Source organism: Pan paniscus, chromosome 7, assembly GCF_029289425.2.
Source record: "Pan paniscus chromosome 7, NHGRI_mPanPan1-v2.0_pri, whole genome shotgun sequence".
In the NCBI taxonomy this organism is placed as follows: Eukaryota; Metazoa; Chordata; class Mammalia; order Primates; family Hominidae; genus Pan; species Pan paniscus.
Window position 1 is genome coordinate 152020731 of NC_073256.2, and position 19733 is coordinate 152040463.

General features: G+C 41.1%; 1 protein-coding gene across 4 annotated transcripts in view; it reads right to left on the reverse strand.

The window, feature by feature from the left end:
- The window catches only part of ZFAT (zinc finger and AT-hook domain containing), a 321691-nt gene that overhangs the window by 154313 nt on the left and 147645 nt on the right, over nt 1-19733 (reverse strand). For all 4 annotated transcript variants that reach the window (XM_063606918.1, XM_055116972.3, XM_024929945.4 and 1 more), the window contains one exon: nt 3731-3982. In XM_063606918.1, coding sequence (XP_063462988.1) covers nt 3731-3982 — 252 coding nt within the window. The remainder of the gene's footprint in view (nt 1-3730; nt 3983-19733) is intronic.

Genomic DNA, 19733 nt, shown 5'->3' on the forward strand with positions numbered 1-19733 from the left:
TATAAAATGGGAATAACAATAGTGCATACCTTGCCCAGGCACAGTGGCTCATACCTGTAATCCCAACACTTTGGGAGGCCAAGTGAGGTGGATCACCTGAGGTCAAGAGTTCAAGACCAGCCTGGTCAACATGGTGAAACTCCATCTCTACTAAAAATACAAAAAATTCGCCGGGCGTGGTGGCAGATGCCTGTAATTGCAGCTACTTGGGAGGCTGAGGCAGGAGAATCACTTGATCCTGGGAGGCAGAGGTTGCAGTGAGCTGAGATTGCACCACTGCACTCCAGCCTAGGCAACAAGAGGAAAACTCCATCTCAAAAAAACAAAACAAAACAAAACAAACAACAACAACAACAAAAATAGTGCCTACCTCTTAAGCTACCATGAGAATTAAAATGACTATTAGTTGTAAAACACTGAGAACAGCAACTGTAGCATAAAAAAGCGCTAGAAAACAGCTTGTTAAATAAAAAATATTGTCATGAAAAATTTATCTGCCACATTAGTGAGTGAAAAAAGGTCACAGAATATTATGAATAATCTCAGTTCTGAAAAATCCATATGGGTCTACAAAGAATGGAGGAGGGCCTTCTCTTTTTCAGTGTAACAGTCATTGACCCCAGGCAGTGAAATTTTGGAATATTTTCACTTTCTTAGTATTTTCTGTTTCATTACAGGTATTAAAAACTAAAACAAACAAAAGTAATAATATCCAATAGGCATTCTCAGACACTTCTGGAATCTAAGTTGATGTGAGCTTTCTGGGGAGAAATCTGGCAATATTAACACACTTTCCAACCCAGCAATCCGGTTCTAGGAATTTATCCTACAAAAATCATAACACAAGTCTACAAATATGTATACATATTGACACACACACACACACATTTAGGAATAGTTATTAAAGCAGTATTTACGACAGTGAAAAATTGATAAAAACCTAAGTTTTCATCAAGTGTACCCTGGTTGGTACAAAAAACAGAATACTTTATGTCACTGACAAATGATGCCACAGAGCCACACGGAAAGATGGTTTTGGTGAGGGTCTTGAACATGCAGGGAGAAAGACTCTGCACTCTGCTGTGATGGGGAGACACTAAGGCACTGTGTTTTAGAGCAGCGGTCCCCAACTTTTTTGGCACCAGGAACTGGTTTCATGGAAGATAATTTTTCCACAGATGGTGGGGTGGGGTGGTTTGGGGATGAAACTGTTCCACCTCAGATCTCAAGCATTAGATTCTCAATAAGGAGCACGCAACCTAGATCCCTGGCATGCACAGTTTACAATACGGCTCATGTTCCTATTAGAAGCGAGTGTCGCAGCTGATCTGTCAGGAGGCAGAGCTCAGGTGGTAATGCTCGCTCACCAACCACTCACCTGCCGTGCAGCCTGGTTCCTAACAGGCCACAGACCGGTACAAGCCTGCAGCCCAGGGATTGGGGACCCCTGTTTTAGAGAGTTGACCCTAAGGGCAGTGCAGACTGGGGAACGGCCACAGACCCAGTCGAACTTCTGGGCCTCCAGGGTCCGTGCTGTTGACTTTGAGCCTCAAACCCAGAGGTTGACCTGAGGTCTGGAAGAACGGAAAGCAGAAAAATTCAGTGTTGCCAAAGAGCAAAGTCTCTGATTTCTAGCCACAATTGTGCAGAAAGTCCCCGAGTGTCTCAGAAGGAACCTGACAGGAAAAACCCTGTGAAGGTACAAACAAAACGGATTCTCGAGAAGACAGCAGAAAATGATCGGAGAGAACTAGATTCTCTGAAGGGCTCAGGCAGTGCAGAAACTACAGACAGCAGAGCTGCCTCGATGGCTAGCACTGATTAAAATGCAACATCGTTACCTAGCTGTGCCGGAGCAGGGGGCATGCATATGTATGCATGTGAGACAGAGAGAGAGACAGGGAGAGAGAGAGAGAGTCAGGGAGAGAGGGAGAGAGAGAGAGAGAGAGAGACAGGGAGAGAGAGAGTGTGCATGCACGCACAAGAGGGTGGGGGAAAGACTCTGTAACCCAAATCCAGTGATTAACAAATCACTGGAAATCAGAGCTTCGGGTTCAGGGGAGGTCCATCCTAATCCTTCCTCTTTCAACCATCTCATTTCTAAAATTATCTTTATTTCCCAAAAGGACTTTAGGTTCTGAAACACGATGCGGATCCTTCTGAAATGACAGCACTCCCGGCCTACAGCTCTCACACGGCAATTACTCAGGCTCCATTTAGGGACAGCTCCACCTCCTTTGATCCTCATGGGTTATTTTCATGAGCCCGTGCAGCCCCACAAGGTTTTACATCATTGCCTTGAGAGTTCTTTATGAGAGGGAACAGTGTCTGGTATTTTCTACAACTTGTACAGATGTTGGCAATGAGCCTTGGCCACCAACCTAGATGCTCCATAAATATTAGTTGATGAGTTACTCAATAATTCACCCAAACTATGATAGGGTTTTGCAAACCAAGAGTCTTGCTTATTGTAGGGAGGCATTTATGGTGAGGAATTTAAGAACAAGGGTCAGAGTAGGATGGCCTGGGTTCAAAGGCCAGGTCCCCTTACTAACTAAAGGACCCTAAACAAATTACTTCATCTCTCAGAGTCTAAACGCCCTTATCCAGGAAGCAGGAAGGATGACAACAATACTGTATCCATGTGGTTATGAACGGCTCGCTGTAATAGCTGGCATTCACTTGGTGCTTTTGATATAGCAGGTACTACTGGAAGCACTTTCTAAGTCCTATCTCACTTAATTGTCAAAGCAACCATAGGAGACAGGACTGCTTTTATTCCGATTTTACGGATGAGGAAACTGAGGCAAAATGAAGTTAGTAAGTGCTGAAGCTGGAATGCAAACCCAGACAGCCGTAACCCAGAGCCTATGTTCTTAATGAGAACTGCTTCCCACATAACATGGTTAGCACAATACAAAACAGAAAGAACTTAAACATGGGGTACAGTTTGAAGGCTTCAAAAATGGTGCAAGGACTCAACAACAACAGAACCCACAGCAGAGGCCCCAACTGCTCCAGCACAGCCTTGCTATTTCATTCCTCCGACGAAGGCCATCTGCAGACACACTACCCCACAGCGACTTCATTCCCTGACCACATCTATCCGCCTTTCAGCCTCTTTTAGAAGCTGCTTCAGAGCTGAAGCCTAGTCAAGAACGTATCTGAAGGAGGCACCCGATAGTCTTTATTTTCTTCGAGAATGCTCACTGAAATCTAGTCCTCAGCCAATGCTGGCCCATCGAGGTCCCTCATAGGAGCCTTGAGGATCCTAATCTCTGCACTTCGGCCCACTAAGATGTCCTTCCTTCAATTCAATGCCACCCAAACTGTGACACCAGATTCACTCCTGACTTTCCATCAGAATGCTTTCTCCTGCTGACAATTTGTTATCGATTAACATGATGCATTTAAAACCTTGTCTTCTTTCCCAGAACATAAGCTCAGCAAAGAGAGAGGCTGTGTTTTACCATCCCTGCAACTCTCGAAGCATCTAGCAAAGCAGTCCCCTGACCTGCATGCCATGGGCATCAACTCCCAGATGACACATTCACTTCAAAGACTACTTACGGTAATAGACATCATTAGGAAAATAAGCACTTTTCCAGATGGGTGAGAGCTGAATAAATATGTGCTATTTCCAAGTAAAAACTGACCCAGTGAAACCTGATATTAGCAGATACACCTCTTCATAAGAAATTGACATGTTCAGCCCTTTGGCAGCATTTACCTGCTTCTCCTTCCTCCTCACCCAAATTCAGCACGATAATGCAGATGTGCTTCCGCAGCTGGCGCGTGTTGGAGAACTTCCGACAGCACTTGCTACACTCCAAGCTGCTTGGAGGCAGGCTGTTCCCTTCCTCCGGAGCCAGCGGGCTGTCCTCAGTCGGACTCACAATGTTTTCTGCCAGCTCCTCTTCTGTGCTGGACTTCTTCGTGGACCCCTTAGGCCTGCCTCTCTTCCTCTTCATGACCAAAAACTCTACAGAGGAAACAAGAGGGCACAATGGAATCACGTGAGATGGCAGTGCAGGGTTCACGTTCACCCTCCAAGTGTGAGGATATGTTCAGGTTTCACGTTTTATTAAAAATGAAAAATCTAAAGTGATTCCAGACATTAACAGCTGCAAACAATTATCGTTGGTGCTAATATCATTGCATCTGTGTACTAATGGGTAATCAATTTTCTAATGTTCTGATTCAAGACAATCAGTTTATCAGCATCTCTGTACATCCTTCTCCAGCAATGCTAACAGGATTTTAAGTTGCGGCTGTCAACCCCCCATTCACAAATCCTGCCTCTTGTTAAGCACCATTTCCACTGAAATCCAGTTCTCAGAAACTGCTTAGGGACTTCTTTGCAAAGCGTTCTCAAAGGCTGCTGAGCTTGTCACGCCCTTAATGAGTTACAAAACTATTCAGATTATTTCAAGGAGTCATAATTATTAGAGTCAAATTGTCCTGGCAAGAAAAAGAAAAAATAATTACAATCTAAAGCCACAAATTATAGCACTAAAGACAATAACAATATTTTTCCAGTTTCCTAGCGACCTAGTGATTTTCAATGGCATGATCACAGCTGCTTTAGAGCAAGTTTAAAATCATTTTACAACTTGTGTTTCTTCTCAATTAGTGTTAATTTTTAAGGCATTCATCTCCGGAATGAAGGTGGGAATTAAGAGGGGTGAGCGGGGGCCAGGCGCGGTGGCTCACGCCTGTAATCCCAGCACTTTGGGAGGCCGAGGTGGGCGGATCACGAGGTCAGGAGATCGAGACTACCCTGGCTAACATGGTGAAACTCTGTCTCTACTAAAAATACAAAAAAAAAAAAAAAAAAAACATTAACCAGGCGTGGTGGCGGGCACCTGTAGTCCCAGCTACTTAGGAGGCTGAGGCAGGAGAATGGCGTGAACCTGGGAGGCAGAGCTTGTAGTAAGCTGAGATCACACTACTGCACTCCAGCCTGGGCAACAGAGCAAGACTCCATCTCAAATAAAAAAAAAAAAAAAGATGGGTGAGTAGGGCAGGGAGCAGAGCATCTCATCCAGTTGTGTGAAGGTGGAGGGGTGTGGTCTTCAACGATGAGACTTAGGAGATGTCCCTGAGCGAGACCAAGCAGAGAGCCGCCAGCAGCCTGGCTGACATCCCCAATGCCAGTCATCTGTCTGGCAGAGGAGTGGCACTTCAGCAACCCTCTTTGAACCTGAACATTGGGGTAGAGGAAGGAGTACTAGATTCTGGCACCATCTTGGGTACACGTGCATCTGTAGAATGTCTCTCAGGTCCCTTCCTGCTCTCTCTAAAGCTGTTGCTCTGCACAGTAGGACACCAGCCACTTTACCTACTGCTATTACCATGAGGACCCGTTAAGTAAGTCACTTGTGCTCACAAATCAGAGAGGGAGGCCACAGGGGCAAAGGGGAGCAGAGATGGGCAGAACAGTCTGGGGCAGAGTCTGCAGGGACACAACAGCCTGACCACAGGGAATCTGAACAAAGGAGCCTGCCTTGCTACGGGGTACCCAAGACCTCAGGGAAACCTGGCACCAGAATGAGGCAAGAGATTTCCTGGGAAAGGAGGGCCCTTGCTGGAACAGAGCTTCAACCGAACTGCAACACCACTGGTGAGTGGGTCAGCCTTGGCTGAAAGATCCAAACCAGAGTCCTGCACTAAGGCAACCAGCGAGATTCCTGCCTTCGCTCTATCTCCCTGGGGCATGGTGGGCAGGGGAGCACAAAGGAGGAGAAGGTACTTAATGATAGGAAGGCAAACCAGATAAAACAAGGGACAGAAGGCCCTGGGAGCCCTCCCTAGATTTAAACAAGGAGAAAAAAGGCTGTGTTTACAGGAGAACCAGCCTGTGTGCAAGGGAGATGGGAGGAAAGAAATACAAGGTACAGAGTAAGAAACCATTTCCCTTGGAATCTTTAAAACTTTTCCTCCTTATTCTTCTTCACAACCACGTGTACTTGCACAACCTACTGAAGCAGCAATTCATATCAGAGAAGCGGAATTAGCAGAGAGGCTACAAAACACCCACCTCGTGTCATGTCAGCTGAGTTCCAGAAACAGGGTGCCTAAGAGTTTACTGAAGCCTGTGGCCCAGGTCTAAACCCAGTGACAGACTCTGCCATCCCGCAGACACAAGCCACTCCCCTGAAACACTCTATGAGGATGTGATTGTGAGTGAAGAATTAACTTTACCCAAAGAGAAGTCTGGCCTTTGCCCTTGGCTACAGGGAGGTGATTTCTAGGCCCCCGGATGTCCCTCCTGATAGGAGCATCTTTGTTTACCCAGGGACTTTGGCCACCAGACAATGGGATTTATGATGGGGACTTTGGAAAATAAAAGGCATCGGTCAGAACCTACAGGAGGGACAGGGACTAAAAGGCAGCATGTGGGCAGTGTGTCATGGAGTCCTAATAAAAACTCGGGATACCAAGGCTCGAGTGAGCTTCCCTGATTAGAAATACTCTTGAGTGCTGTCCTATGTTGTAGTTGGGAGAGAGGTAACTTTGCTCAGGACCCCATGGGTGGACCAAAAGCTCCACGTCTAGAACCTTCCCAGTCTGCGACTTTACCCACACACCTCTCTCCCTTTAACTGGCTCTCTGATTTGCATCCTTTGAGTATAATCAAATTATAATCATGAGGACAGGGCTTTCCTGAGTTGTGTGAGTTATTCTAGCAAATTATCAAAGCTGAGAGAGGCCGCAGGGACCTTCCAAATCTGTAGTAGTAAGAAAGAAGTAAAGGTGGTCCAGGAGACCCTCCAAACTTGTGGCTGGTATCAGGAGTCTTGGGCAGACTTGGTCGTCTTGCGGAGAACTGTGCCCTTAAGCTTGAGTTTGGCAAACTTACTATTGCCGGGTAGCCAGTGTTTTCTCCACACAGACTCAATGGAGCACAGACAGCCACAGTGTTTGCACTCGCTGGAGCACAGCACAGCGTGCGGTACAGCAGCCATCGTGAGTCTCCGCTCCCCCAGACTGGAGACTCCTCGAAGGCAGAGTCCCTGTCCTGATTACTTTTTATCCCCCTCGCACCTAACCTGGTGCCCTGCGCAGCAGGCAGCCAGCAAATCTGGGTGAATTAAACTGATGAGCAATGCACAATTAATTCCAAGACAAGGAAGAAATAAAATCGGCCTGAAAGCTTTGGAAAACCTCAAACACGATGGTGACAAAACTAATCTTCCAGCTTGCTGCATCCATAATTCAGATCCTCAAGACCAATTAGCTAGCTAAAAATGAAATATTCATAAATGAACTTGAATAATTTAAGCTCTGAAAATGAGTTGCTGCTGTCAACTACTCGCATTTTATGGCAGAGCTGAGAATCTTGAGACTGGGCAAGGAAAATCATGTAACCTCTAAATCAAAACATTTCCATGGAGTTAGCTTTAATCCCTCTTCCTCCCTCTGAATTCCTTTATTTAATCTGTCACTAAACTCTATGGACTTTGCCCTAAAGATTTCTGCCCAGTAAATCCCCTCTCTGTTCACACAGCAACCTCACCACCCAGATGCCTGCACACAGTGTCCAGATTCCAGCCTCCTGCTCTGGGCTTTCTCTGCCTCCATCCCTCATCTGTCATTCCCTCACTCTAGAACCTTCCATCGTTCTGGATGATTTTGCCCACAACTCTCAGGCCTGGCCTTCAAGGTCCTTTAGCACGTGATCCAACCCTGCACATATGCACACACAGACACACACACCTGCACACACACACACATTCAGTGCCCCCACTTCCTTCTTCCTCCCCCTTAACTGCTCAGGGCAATTTTCTAGACCTCCCCAAATACACACAGAGAATCCCCGTCTCTTTTCACTTACTTGTACTATTCTCCCAAGCTGTGACCACCTCCTTCACTACCAATCAGACACCAAGCCCCAGTTCAAATCCTAACATGTCCGGTCCAGTTAAGACCTCAGTGCCTCCTCCATGAGGTGTCCCCAGCTAAGTGAGCAGGATGACTATCCCCACAGCTTGATGCGAATTACAGTGTGAGCCACACACACGTAGGGCGTGTATGCGCCCACACCACTCCCTGATTGTTTCTATTTTTCCCCACCTTTTATGACAAACCCTGAGGTCTGAGCTGGCCTTTTAATTCCTGGGTCCCACAGGGTCTTGAACGGAGCTGGATGTGGAGTAGATACAATTAATAAGTACACACTGATCCACTGTTTGATGACAGAAAAAGAAATATCTGGAAAAGAAGCCATTTCCTGTGTCCCCAGTTTCCAAAAGGAAGAAAGGGCTGAGCCACAGTGCCTCTTAACTCTGCTCTAAATCCACAGTTTGGGGACAACTTCCTCTTAGTCAGAAAATCATCCTTGCAGATCGAAGGCCAAAAACTGGCAAGGGGCAGAGAATCGGCCAAAGGATTACTTCTAACTCAATCAAAACACAACGTGAACACTATGAAAAAACAGCCCAACATTATCAACAATTTAATAATGTAAGCCCTTTATTTGTGCATCACTCAAGTTTGCAAGGCACTTTCCCAGCTATTATCTCATTTTAGCCTTATAAAAATCTTAAGAGATGGATGCAGCAAACACAATGTCCTCAATAGGAAAAGAAACAAGGGACACAACGGTTCAAGAGGCTTGGCACATTTTCCAGAACCAGCTGCTGAGCACACAGAACTGGAACGTGGGTTTCCTTATTCCCAGTCAAAAATGTTTGTGCAGAATCACATACCCCTGAAGCATGGGTAAGAAAAGGTCAGCACTACACACTTTAATAGAGACAATCTGTGCTGTGCAGAGAATGCTGGCTTGGAGCTGGACCGACCTGGGTTCAAATCTCCCCTGAGCCTCCGTTTCCAATGCGAAAAATAAACACAAAACTGCCTCTATTTTATCGAGTCACTACTGATAAAAGCAATCCATTACGATGCTGGGCACAGAACTCAGGAGGTGATTGATAAATGGCAACTGTTTAATATTATGGCCGTAGTCATTAAGATTCTGACTTAGAATATCTCTTTTAAGAAACTATTATCCCCCCACCTGGTCCACAGTTAGATAATGTGATTTCTTGATGGACATGCATTCTCATTCATTCTGACTCAATACGCATTTTTTCCTTGAGTTCTTCATTTTAAAATAGCTCTCACACCAGGAAATCCAATGTAGAATTAAAGGCACACAAATTTTATTATGCCTAAAACCCTGGATACGGCCAGCTTCCCAGCACTCGCACAGGGCAGCTCAATCTCTAGTCACACCAACTCAAGAATTTTGGAAAATCCTGAAAGACTAACATTTTAAGGCCCTGACAGTCAATCTCCCTGACGTTTATTTCCAAAGCTCAGGAAGCAATAGGGGAGACAATGAATTATTTATCATAAATAGTGGAACACAAGCCTCTTAGGTTTATGAGGAATGCAACATCCCCTTTGCAGGGACAGACTGCATCCTGTTCCACAATGCCAGGCACCAGGGAGGCTGAAGGCATCGCAGGCCTGCTCCTTGTACTTTTACCAGCCACATCGTGGAAATGCCATGTAAATAATGGCGATAACTAATCATTATTAAGCACATATATCTCAGGCACCATGCTAAGCACTTCACATGCACGTCCTCATTTAATCCCCAAGGGAGGCATTAGTATGATCCCCATCATATAGTAGAGGTCACTGAGGCTTAAGAAGATTAACTAATTTGCTCCAAGGTCAGGGAATTAATAAATGGCAGAATCAGGAATTGAATACAGACCTGTTTGCCTCAAAGTCAGTGAACTTCATACCCATGTCATAGCAAGTCCTTTGGACAGTTCAATTAATATCTAAGCACAGAAATAATATACTTTGACCTCTTCACTAAGTTCTGCAGGAAAATGATGATAGTCTCATGCAGTGACAAGCTTCAGTGTGATCCCACTCCCTGGGCTGGAAAGTACACGGATGTAAGGTACAGGAGGGTACAATGTCTAACAGGCAGTCACTATGGACTAAGGCATCATGTATGAACATGCACTTGTCTCAGAACCTATGAAAAAGGTCAGTATCTTATCTCTCTTTGACAGATGACAAAAGTCAAAGCCATGCCACTTGTCTAAGTCCCCAGCAGAGCCTCAAGGCTGTGGTGCAGGCTGTACCCTTTGTGAGGCAGTGATTGAAGACTTACCAGGGCCAAATTCCACTAGCCAAGCTGTGTGCTCCGGCACTGGCTGCATCAGCCCTGAGCACGTTTTATGTTTGTTCACCCAGAAACAGCTCCTGTTACTAGCTCATCCCCTCAGAATGGGGGCGCCTTTTGTAATCTGCACAAAGGTCCCTATGTGCCAGCCAAGGCTCCAGCAATCACATGAAAGCTCCAGGAACGGAGCCTAAGTCTGATTCCAGGACGCATGCCCTTTCCACTACACTGCGCTGCTGACCAGGGCAGATCAGAGTGCTCAACGTTCGTACATGCACTCAGAATGACTGGATTTGTGGTAAATGCCCAGAAGAGACAACATACAGATTTAAACATAGACATCAACCTCCCCTGGGAAGCCTCCTTTTACCCTCACATTAGAGGACGTCTTTAGCAGCCTGAACTTAACCGCGCAGAGGCACTCGCCCTGCTGCACTGAAACTGCCTTTTTGCCTATTTGCCATTCACCAGCTAGGGGGCCAGAGTCAACAGCCTGTGGGCCCCTCCTGCAGCCCCAGCACCTAGCACAGCACCCAGACATACAGCAGGCACCCAACAAACAGTTAATGACTAAAGAGATGGAAAGGGGGAGGGGAGAGGAGAGGAAAGATAAGAAAGGAAGAATTCCTGCAGAGGGTCTGAAATCAGAGAGAAGATGGGAGAGCCAAAACGAGGCTCTCGGGAGACCCATGTACATTCTTCCTCAATTGCCCCAGCCTCCATCAGGATAAATGAATGCATGCGTGTGCACACACACTCTCACACACACATGCTCATACACACCCATATACAAAATCATACACGTGCACACACATATCCATATACACAATCATACACACATACACAAGCACCTATACAACCACACACACATGCACACTCACGCACGTACACAACCACATACACAACCCATGTACACAACCACATACACATGTGCACACTCCCAAATGTACCGTATACACAATCTCACACACAAACGTGCACTTACACATGTGCCCACAACCACACACACGTGCACTTACACATATGCCCACGACACACAGCACACTCACAAACGTGCCCATATTCACAATCACACACACGTACACTCACAATGTGCCCAGATATGCAATCACACACATGCACACTCGCATGCGCACATATACAGTATCACACACATGCACACTCACACACCATCTACATAATCACACAACGTGCACACTCAAACGTGCCTATATACACAATCACAGGCACACACACAAACACACCCATATACACACATACCTGTGTACTCACAAACACACCCATACACATACACACAGAGATATGATCACACACTCACACGCACATGGGATCACACACACGAGAATGAGCTTGGTCCATTAGGAAATTTCTTCTTGGATCACAGCCAGAGGTTTGATGAGGAAAAGAGAAGGAAAATGAAAGGTCTTTCTGCAGACCACTTCCTACATGAGCAAAAAAGATTAAAAGGCTATAAAATAAACCAGAGGATTTCAGTGGCTTCACGTTATAACGAGAGACCAAAATAATAAATCAATTACTACTCAGTTAAAGGTTTAATTAAACCATTTCAAGTAGCTCTCAACTTAAAATGAATTGTGAAGGTTAAACCTGGATGAAAATCATTAGAGAGAAACTAAGCCTCTACAAGCCTCAAATTTTATGAACTTTCACAAAGAGAAAAGGAAAGACTTGAAGTTCATAATGAAAGACTTTTTAAAATTTTTTGTCATGTTAAGAGGCTGAGTTTAACTAAGGAATTCATGCGTTTTAAAATTAAACTACACAGACAAAAGTAGTTTAGTATACACACACACACACAAAAGAAAACATATGGAAGAAGAATTTGTCAAAAGTAAATTATTTAATAAAGGAAAATAATTTATAAAAGTAGGTTCAATGATAAGAATTTGATTATTCCTGGACTACCACCATAACATGCAAATAACATCAAATCAGCTGGGCCTAAATCCCTCCCTCTCACTTACTATATAGGTAATCTTGAACATGCTGTTTTAACTCCTCTGAGTCTCTAAGCCACATATTCCTCAATTATAAAATCTGGGCATCAGCCAGGAAATAGATGTGAATAACCCTATAAACCAACAAATTCTAATACATATACCGAACATGCCACCCAGCAACAGCAGAATACAAAGTATTCTCAAGTCCACATGAAAAATTCTCCAAAACAGACAACATTTTAGGCCATAAGTCAAGTCTCTATAAATTTAAAAGAACTGGGCCAGGCGCAGTGACTCACGCCTGTAATCCCAGCACTTTGGGAGGCCGAGGCAGGTGGATCACAAGGTCAGGAGTTTGAGAACCATCCTGGCCAACACAGTGAAACACCGTCTCTACTAAAAAAAAAAAACAGAAAAATTAGCCGGGCATGGTGGCGGGCGCCTGTAGTCCTAGCTACTCAGGAGGCTGAGGCAGGAGAATCGCTTGAAACTGGAAGGCGGAGGTTGCAGTGAGCCGAGATAACGCCACTGCACTCCAGCCTGGGCGAAAGAGTGAAACCCCATCTCAAAGAAAAAAGAATGGAAATCATTCAAGTATGTGGAATTAAATTAGAAATAAAAAGGAAGAAATTTGGGAAATTCAAAAATTTATGAAAATTAAATGGTACTCTTAAATAGCCATTGGGCCAAAAAGGAAATCATAAGGGAAATTAGAAATACTCTGAGATGAACAAAACAAAAACACAACATACCAAAACTTATAGGATGTAGCAAAGACAGTTCTAAAAAGAAAGTTTATTGTCTACATTAGAAAAAAAGAAAAATCTCAAATAAACAACATAACTTTACAACTCAAGGAATTAGACAAAGAAGAATAAATAAGCCCAAAGTGAGCAGATGGAAGGAAATAATAGAGTAGAGCAGAAATAAACAAAATAGAAAAAGAATAAAAAAGATCAACAAACTAAGAGCTTGTTGTTTGAAAAGATAAACACAGTTGAGAAACCCTTAGCTAGACTAACCGAGAAAAAAAGAGAGGCCACAAATGAATTAAATTTTGAATAAAAAAGGACACATTATAACTGGCACCACAGAAAGACAAGTGATCATAAAAGACTACTATCAACAATTATATGCCAACCAACTAGATAACCTAGAAGAAACTGATAAATTCCTAGAATCACACAATCTACCAAGACTGGATCATAAGGAAGTAGAAAATCTGAATAGATCAATAACAAGTTAGGAGACTGAATCAGTAATCAAAATCTCCCAACAAAGAAAAGCCCAGGACCAGGTGGTTTCACTGGTGAATTCTACCAAACATTTAAAAAAGAATTAATTCCAGTTTTACTCAAGCTCTTCAAAAAAATTAAAGAGGAGGGAATACCTCCCAACTCATTTTGTAAGGCCAAAGCTAGACAGACACTACCAAAAAAGAAAATTACAGGCCAATATTCCTGATAAACAAAAATACTCAAAAAATACTAACAAACCAAATTCAACAGCACATTAAAAAAATTACACACCATGATAACGAGGGTGTTTTCTCTAAGATGCAAGGCTGGTTCAACATATGTGTATAAATAAATGCGATATATAACATTTATAGAATTAAGGACAAAAATCATACATGATCATATCAATAAGTATGGGAAAAAGTTTGACAAAATTCAACAACCTTTCATGATAAAAACTCTCAAAAAACTAGATAACAAGGAATGTACCACAACATAATAAAGGAATGTGCTTCAACAAACGACAGACCCAGAGCTAACATAATAATCAACGTGAAAAGCTGAAAGTTCTCCTCTAAGATCAGGAATAAGACAAGGGTGCCTACTCTCACCACTTATATGCTTCCTGGCATTGGAAGTCCTAGCCAGAGTAGTTAGGTAAGCAAAAATACAAAGCATGCAAAGTAAAATGGAAGGAGTAGAACTGTCTCTGTTTGTAGATGACATAATCTTAGATATAGAAAGCCCTAAAGATTATACTTCTAATAGCTTTTGGATAATGTATAAAGTTACAAATGTTACAAGATACAAAATCAACATACAAAGATCTGTTGTGTTTCTACACAAAAACAACTGAAAAAGAAAACTATCCCATTTATAATAGCGTCGAAAAAAATACTTAGGAATAAATATAATCAAGGTGAAAGATCCGTATACTAAAAACCATATCAATGAAAGAAATTGAAGATGACACAAATAAATGGAAAGATATCCCACATTTATGGATCAGAAGAATTAATATTGTTAAAATGTTCATACTAACAGAAGCAACCTATAGATTCAATGCATCCTGGGAATCTAAGGTAAAGCATGGTGACTATAACTAACAACACTGTATTATATACTTAAAATTTGCTAAGACATATCTTAAATGTTTTCACCACATACATACAAAAATAATGGTAGCTATGTGAGGTAATAGATGTGTTAACTAACCTGATTGTGGTATCATTTCACAATATATACGTATAACAAATCATCACTGTAAACTTACACAATTTTGTCAAGTATACCTTAATAAAGCTGGAGAAAGAAAGAGAGAGAAGGACCTGAAAGATAAAAGAATTATCTCAAATCAATAGCCTACCCTTTCCAACCTAAGAAAAAAAAACAGAAGCAAGCTAAATCCAATACAAGCAGAAGGACAGAAATAATAATGCCTAGAATGCGAAGAGATTATATAAAATATAGAAAAAGAAAAGAGAAAATCAACAAAACCAATGTTTTTCAAAGATTAAGACAATGCCAAACCTTCAGCTAAACTTACCAAGAAAAGATAGCAAGACCTAATTTGTTAAAATCAATAATGAAAGGGAGAACATTACCATTTAATCTTACAAAAATCAAAATAATTATTAGAGAATATTAAGAACAATTACATGTCAACAAATTAGACAATCTAGACAAAATGGAAAATTCCCTAGAAAGACAAACTACTGAACCTAATTCAAAAATAGCAAAGATGCATACACCTATAACAAGAGATTGAATCAGTGAAAAAATAAAAAGCCCAGGACTAAATAGTTTCACTGGTGAATTCTACCAAATGTTTAGAGAAGAATTAACACCAATACTTAAAAATTTTTCCAAAAAATAGAAGAAGAGGGAACACTTCTCAAGTCATGCTATGAGGCCACTATTACCCCGAAACCAAAACCAAAGACATCAAAGACTCTAGACCAATATCTCTTATGAATATAAATGCAAATATGTTTAACAAAATACTAGGAAACTGAATCCAGCAGCACAGCCAAAGGATTATGCAACATGACCAAATGAGATCTATCCAAAAGTTACAAGGGTGATGCATCCTGGCATGTAAAAACATCAGTGTAATATACCATATTAATACAACAAATAAGAAAAAAAACCACATGGTCATCTCAACAAACTCAGAAAAAACATCTGACAAAATCCAACACCATTTTATGATTTAAAAAATAAACAACACTCAACAAACCAAGAATAAAAAGAGCTTCCTTAACCTAATGAAGAACATCTATCTCTCACACACACACACACACACACACACACACACCATCATACTTAATGGTAAAAGACTGGATACTTTCTTTCTAAGATAGTATCAGAACAAGAATGTCCACTCATCATTTCTACTCAACCCTGTACTGGAGTTTCTTGCCAGGGAAATTGGGCAAGAAAATAAAATACAAAGAATCCAGATTAGAAAGGAAAAAGTAAAATTATCTCTAGTCACAGATGACAAGATTATATGTAAAGACTCCTGAGGAATACACTAAAAAACTAATAAACAAGTTTTTAGAAGTTTTTTTAAAAAACTAATAAACAAGTTCACAAGATCTAATAAACAAGTCCAGCAAAATTGCAGGATAAAATATCTATATACAAATAACAGTTGTATTTATAAACTAGCAATGAGCAATCTGAAAATAAATTAGGAAAATAGTTCCATTTACAGTAGCATCAAAAAGAATAAAATACTTAGGAATTAAAGTAATCAAGGAGGTATAAGACTTGTACATTGAAAAATACAACACATTGTTGAAAGAAATGAAACAAGACCTAAATTTAAATGGAAAGATATTCCATGTTCACGGATTGGAAGGTTTAAAATTGTTAAGATGGCAGTAGTCTCTAAATGGATCTTGATACAGCTTGGCTCTGTGTCCCCACCCAAATCTCACCTCGAATTATAATCCCCATAATCTCAACATGTCAAGGGTGGGACCAGGTGGATGTAATGGGATCATTGGGGCAGTTTCCCCCATGCCGTTCTCGTGATAAGTGAGTTCTCATAAGATCTGATGGGTTTATAATCGTCTGGCACTTCCCCTTGTTTGCACTCACTCTGTCCTGCTGCCCTGTGAAGAAGGTTCCTGCTTCTCCTTTGCCTTCTACCATGACTGTAAGTTTCCTGAGGCCTCCTCAGCAACGAGGAACTATGAGTCAATTAAACCTCTTTTCTTTTTTATTTTTTTTCTTTTTTTTTTTTTTGAGACAGAGTCTCGCTCTGTCACCCAGGCTGGAGTGTAGTGGTGCCATCTTGGCTCACTGCAACCTCTGCCTCCTGGGTTCAAGTGATTCTTCTGCTGCCTCAGCCTCCCGAGAAGCTGGGACTACAGGCCCACGTGCCACCACACCCAGCTAATTTTTGTATTTTTAGTAGAGACGGGGTGTCACCATAATGGCCAGGCTGGTCTCGAACTCCTGACCTCATGATCCGCCCACCTCAGCTTCCCAAAGTGCTGGGATTACAGGCGTGAGCCACTGCGCCCGGCCTAAACCTCTTTTCTTTATAAATTACCCAGTCTCAGGTATTTCTTCATAGCAGTGTGAGAATGGACTAATACAGATCTAATGCAATCTTTACCAAAAATCCAACTGTCTTTTTTGAAGAAATAGACAAGCTGATCCTAAAATTCATATGGAACTGCAAAAGACCCTGAAAAGTCAAAACAATCTTGATAAAGAAGAACAAAGTTGGAAGATTCAAACTTCCCCATTTCAAAACTTACTACAGTCACAGCCATCTAAACAGTATACTACTGACATTAGAAGAGACGTATTGATCAATGAAATAGAATTAAGAGTCCAGAATTAAACTCATACATTTGTACTCAATTGATTTTTGACAAGGGTGCCAAAACCTCTCAATGGGAAAAGAACAGTCTTGTCAACAAATGATGTTGAGACAACTGGATAACCACATGTAGAAGAACAAATTTGGAACCCTACCTCACATTATATGCAAAAATTAACTTAAAATGGATCAAAGACTTAAATGCTTAACATCATTAATCATCAAAAATGCAAACCAAAACCACAATGAAATACCAGTTCACATTCACTGGGATGGGTACAAACCAAAATGTGAAAATTAACAAGTGTTGGCAACGATGTGGAGAAACTGGATCCTTTATATGTTGTTGACTGAAATGTTTTTAAATGGTGCACCTCCTATTGAAAAAAGTTTGACAGTCCTTGAAAAACTTAAATATAGAATTGCCATATGACCCAGCAATCCCACTCCTTGGTATATATCCAAGAGAAATGAAAACAAATATTCATGTGAAAACTTGTAAACAAATGCTGATAGAAGCATTATTCAGTAGCCTAAAAGTGAAAACAACTCAAATGTCTATCAAAAGAGGAATGGATACACAATATGTAGCATATGCATACAATGAAATATCACTCAGCCATAAAAAAGGAATGAAGCACTGATACATGCTACAATATGGATGAATCTTGAATGACTGCTTAATGGGTACAGAGCTATTTTTGGAGTAATGAAAATGTTCTGGAATTAGGTACTTGTAGAAGTTGTACAATCTTGTAAACACACTAACACCATTGAATTTTATATTTTAAAATTCTTAAAATGGCTAATTTTATCTCATATGAATTTTATCTAAAAATAACAGGTAAAAAATAGTGAACTGGAAAATGGATCAGAAGTAAATACGCAGAATGCAGCACAAGATAAAAGCAAAGAAAACATAAAAGTTAGGGTAAAGGTATAGAGAAGGACTAGCAAATATTTAAGTCACAGAAAGATAATGAAGCAGAGGCAATACCAAAAGGCAGAACAGTTTATATTCTTCTAAAATTTATAAAAATCATAAATCTATAGGTTTAAGAAGACCAACTAACATCGATGTAAAAATTTACTTAATCCTACCTGGATGCATCACAGTAAAACTTTAGAAAACCAAAAACAAAGAGACTAGGGAATTAAAGCACTTAAAGTCAGATTGACAGCTGGCATCCTAACAACAATAAAAGCCAGGATTCAATGAAATAATATTTTCAATGTGCTGAAATGAAAAAAAAAGCCAACCTACAATCCTATCCCCAAGAAAAACATATATTAAAAATAAAGACAATAGGCTGGGCATGGTGGCTCACGCCTGTAATCCCAGCACTTCGGGAGCCTGAGGCAGGCAGATCACTTGATGTCAGGAGTTCAAGACCAGCCTGGCCAAAATGGCAAAACCCCATCCCTAGTAAAAATATAAAAATTAGCCGGAAATGGCTTGAACCCAGGAGGTGGAGGTAGCAGTGAGCCCAGATCGTGCCACTGCACTCCAGCCTGGGCAAATGAGCGAGACTCTGTCTCAAAATAATAATAATAAAGGCAATAATTAGGACCACATCAGATAAACAATAACCAGGAGAGTTCATGATGAGCAGCTCCATTCAGATTTCTTTACAAAGAAATCTAAAGTGTATTCTATAGCAGAAAAAAACTCATCCATGGATGGAGATGGAATGGATGCAGATCCAAGGACTGAAGAGCCAGAAAGTCATAAATATGTAGCTAAATCTAAATGAACACTTACTGTATAAAACAATCATTATCATGCATTGTGAGGTTTAAAATGAGTACACACAGATTCTCTAAAGACAAGTGTTAATATTTTCTATACAAAGAGCTCCTACAAATCAATAAAGAGCAAACAAAAACATAGACAACTGATATGAACAGTAATTCACAGATGTGTAAATAGCCATTAAACAGTAAACATGGTCAACCTCACTAGTGACCAGCAAAATGCAAATTAAAATGATACACCATTTTTTGTCTATCAAATTGGCAAAAACTCTTTAAAATAAGATAATATCCTTGGGTTGATGTGGATATGGAAAAACAGAAGATCTTAGATCCTAGTGAGAATATAAATGGATAAAACCTTTCCAGAGAGCATTCTGATAAAACCTAGCAAACTTTTCAATAAGCATACCCTCTACACAGCAATTCTCCTAGCAATATAGCCAACGTGAATGTACAATGTACAATGATATTCATGACAACATTTATTGTAACATTATTTATAATAGCACAAAATTAGAGAGAAAACATATGTCATCAAAAAAAGAAAAGGTTGAGTAAATTATGCATTATCCATAGAAGTAAATACCATACAGACACTAAAAAAAATTAGGACATACAAATAATACAGTATTGTGTACTTGACATTTGCTAAAAGAGAAGGTCGGGTTTTTGGTGGGGTTTTTTTTCATTCTTATTATTATTATAATACTTTAAGTTTTAGGGTACATGTGCACAACGTGCAGGTTTGCTACAAATAGCAAAGACTTGGAACCAACCCAAATGTC